Source organism: Octopus bimaculoides, chromosome 6 (genome assembly GCF_001194135.2).
Source record: "Octopus bimaculoides isolate UCB-OBI-ISO-001 chromosome 6, ASM119413v2, whole genome shotgun sequence".
Taxonomy (NCBI): Eukaryota; Metazoa; Mollusca; class Cephalopoda; order Octopoda; family Octopodidae; genus Octopus; species Octopus bimaculoides.
This window is the reverse complement of record NC_068986.1, coordinates 35,015,699-35,018,286: the sequence shown is the minus strand read 5'-3', so window position 1 is coordinate 35,018,286 and position 2,588 is coordinate 35,015,699. Positions and strand designations below refer to the sequence as shown.

The 2,588-nt window shown below is 35.3% G+C and overlaps 1 protein-coding gene across 1 annotated transcript in view; it reads left to right on the top strand.

The window, feature by feature from the left end:
* Positions 1-2,588, top strand: part of LOC106876414 (coiled-coil domain-containing protein 154) — a 35,781-nt gene that overhangs the window by 9,253 nt on the left and 23,940 nt on the right. The window contains exons 4-5 of the mRNA XM_014924955.2: positions 525-620; positions 1,639-1,864. Coding sequence (XP_014780441.2) covers positions 525-620; positions 1,639-1,864 — 322 coding nt within the window. The remainder of the gene's footprint in view (positions 1-524; positions 621-1,638; positions 1,865-2,588) is intronic.

The following is a 2,588-nucleotide window of genomic DNA, read 5'->3' as shown; positions in this document are numbered from 1 at the left end:
CTTCCATTTAGATAATGTTTTTCTACATAACTTTATTTAAGGTTTGTAAATGAACAATCTGATGTTTTTATATTAATGACCTATCAAGTATGCAGTGAGTTTCTTCTTTGTCCTAGGTGTCGAGAAGATGCCCAGCAAAGCATGGGAACAAAATTGAAATAATAATAATAATAATAATAATAATAATAATAATAATAATAATAATAATGATGATGATGATAATGGCTTCAAATTTTGCCACAAGGTAAAATAAGTACCTCTTGTACACTGGGGTCGATGTAATCGACTCATCCCCTCCCCCAAAATTGCTGCCCTTGTGGCAAAATTTGAAACCATTATTAAATATGGGATGCTCATGGCTGGAATGCCTATGATCACGTGTTTGCTCAATTATGGCTCTCCTGGAGATAAACACCTTACTCTACCACTGCCACCATTACCCACCATCAACACTACAACAACACCACTATTGTCCTTATAAACTACTTTCATTTTAACGAATATCTCTGGTAACTACTTCACAGGATGAATGACCTGCAGGAGACGATTCAAACGGCACGGCAGAACCAAGAACAGGAAGTACAACAAAGGTTATCTTCAGAACAAAACGTTTTCCGCAGGTAAATATTCTTTTACTCCTTTACTTGTTTCAGTCATTTGACTGTGGCCTTGCTGGAGCACCGCCTTTTTAGTCGAGGTAATCGACCCCAGGACTAAGCCGACAATCTTATTAAACTTGCTTAGTGAAGAGGGAGGGTGATTGGATGTCTTGCAGAAAGAAAGAAAAAAACCTGTCAAAGGACAGATGAATTCGATAAAGTCAACAGCTATCCAATACTGTATACACAAGCTTGGTTATGTTATTTCTCGTGGACAGTGGTAGTTCTGGCAGCAGTCATCAAGAAACTGATAACTTTGGTGCAGAAAACTCTGTGGCTGCACTGAGGATTAGCACGTTTTAAAGAATGGGCAGATACGGCAGGTTCAGTCAGTGCAGCACTATAAGAATGCAAGCATGGTGTGGCACATTACTGAGAAGAGTAACTCCCTATTCCTTATTAGGCCATCACTCTAGAAGGAAAATTTTGATGTAAAACTCTGTAGCAACCAAGGATGTTGACTAGTTCTTCTTTTGGAAGTATCTGTCGTCGCCGTTCAGAGAGTGGGATTGGTTGTGTACAAGGCCTCTTCTCATTTTAAACAGCATCGTGCACAGGTATCACATGATGTACCGGCATCGTCATGTTACACTTGAGAATGCAGAAGCAGCCATCATGTATGTATGTGTGTGTATGTATGTATGTATGTTTGTATGTTTGTATGTATGTATGTATGTATGTTTGTATGTATGTGTGTGTGTACGTTTGTATCTATGTATCTATCTATCTATATGTTAGTGTCTGTGTATATATGCATTTATGTATGTATATATCTATGTGAGCATACATGCAAAGATAGATAGATAGATAGATAGATAGATAGATAGATAGATAGATAGATAGATAGATAGATAGATAGATAGATAGATACACTCACACACAAAATCCACCTCATCCGAGTAATATTATTGCATTGTTGTCTTTTATACATATCTTTTGTGTATTAAATATTATATTGTTTGGATTTATTCTGAAACAGATTAGCCGAGGTTGAAGCAAACGTAAACAACCAAACGAGAAAACAAGATGAAACACTTCACAGTATTAGCTTATTGCAGAAAGACCGAGAACATAACAAAGATTATAACATACAACGGTTGCAGAACCAGTTGCAAGATTCTATCGAAGAAATGAGTCAAAGATTGCATCAAAAAGAAATGGCTATCAGAGATGAATTACAAGAGAAATTCTTACAACTTGAGCGAGTGAGGATACTTTTAAATTTTTATTCTAAAAACCTACTTTTCTACGCTTCAACATTCGACTCCATCATCTATGTGGATCTGGAGGCCTCACTTATTATGATGTCTTTATGTATCGTATATTGCTTACTGTTATCAATCAGTTTAAGTTTATAGTTTATGATCACAATGAAAATAACTGTTGTACAGTTGTGGAAATCGGCTGCCCAACAGATGTTAGCATAAAGCTAAAGATCAACGAAAAAGAAAATACCTATGCTGAACTATTTAAAAATCTGCAGTTACTCTATCCTGATTACAAGTTCAGGTTTATACTTGTAATTATTGGGGCCCTGGAATATGTTACACACTGCCTAAATGCCAAACTTGAGAATTTAGGCTTTTCAAAACCACAAAGGAAAAAGTTGATTCAAGGACTACAGATCCAACCCATCATTGGAATTGTAAAAATCTGTAAAACTTTCCAGATGTTTACCATTTAATTATATATGAACATGTCTAGACATACAACGATATGCATGAGAATACTTACATAAAACAAAACATACAAATCTGCATACATACATACATACAAAAATAGCCTGTTGATGTTGAAATTTCAATGAAGGAGCCTTGGATCTAGGTTAGAAACTGGCTCTTTCTCTATTGGCAAGAAATCTTGAAATAAAATTGAATAATCACACAGATATACATATATATATGTGTATATATATATGTGTATATATAT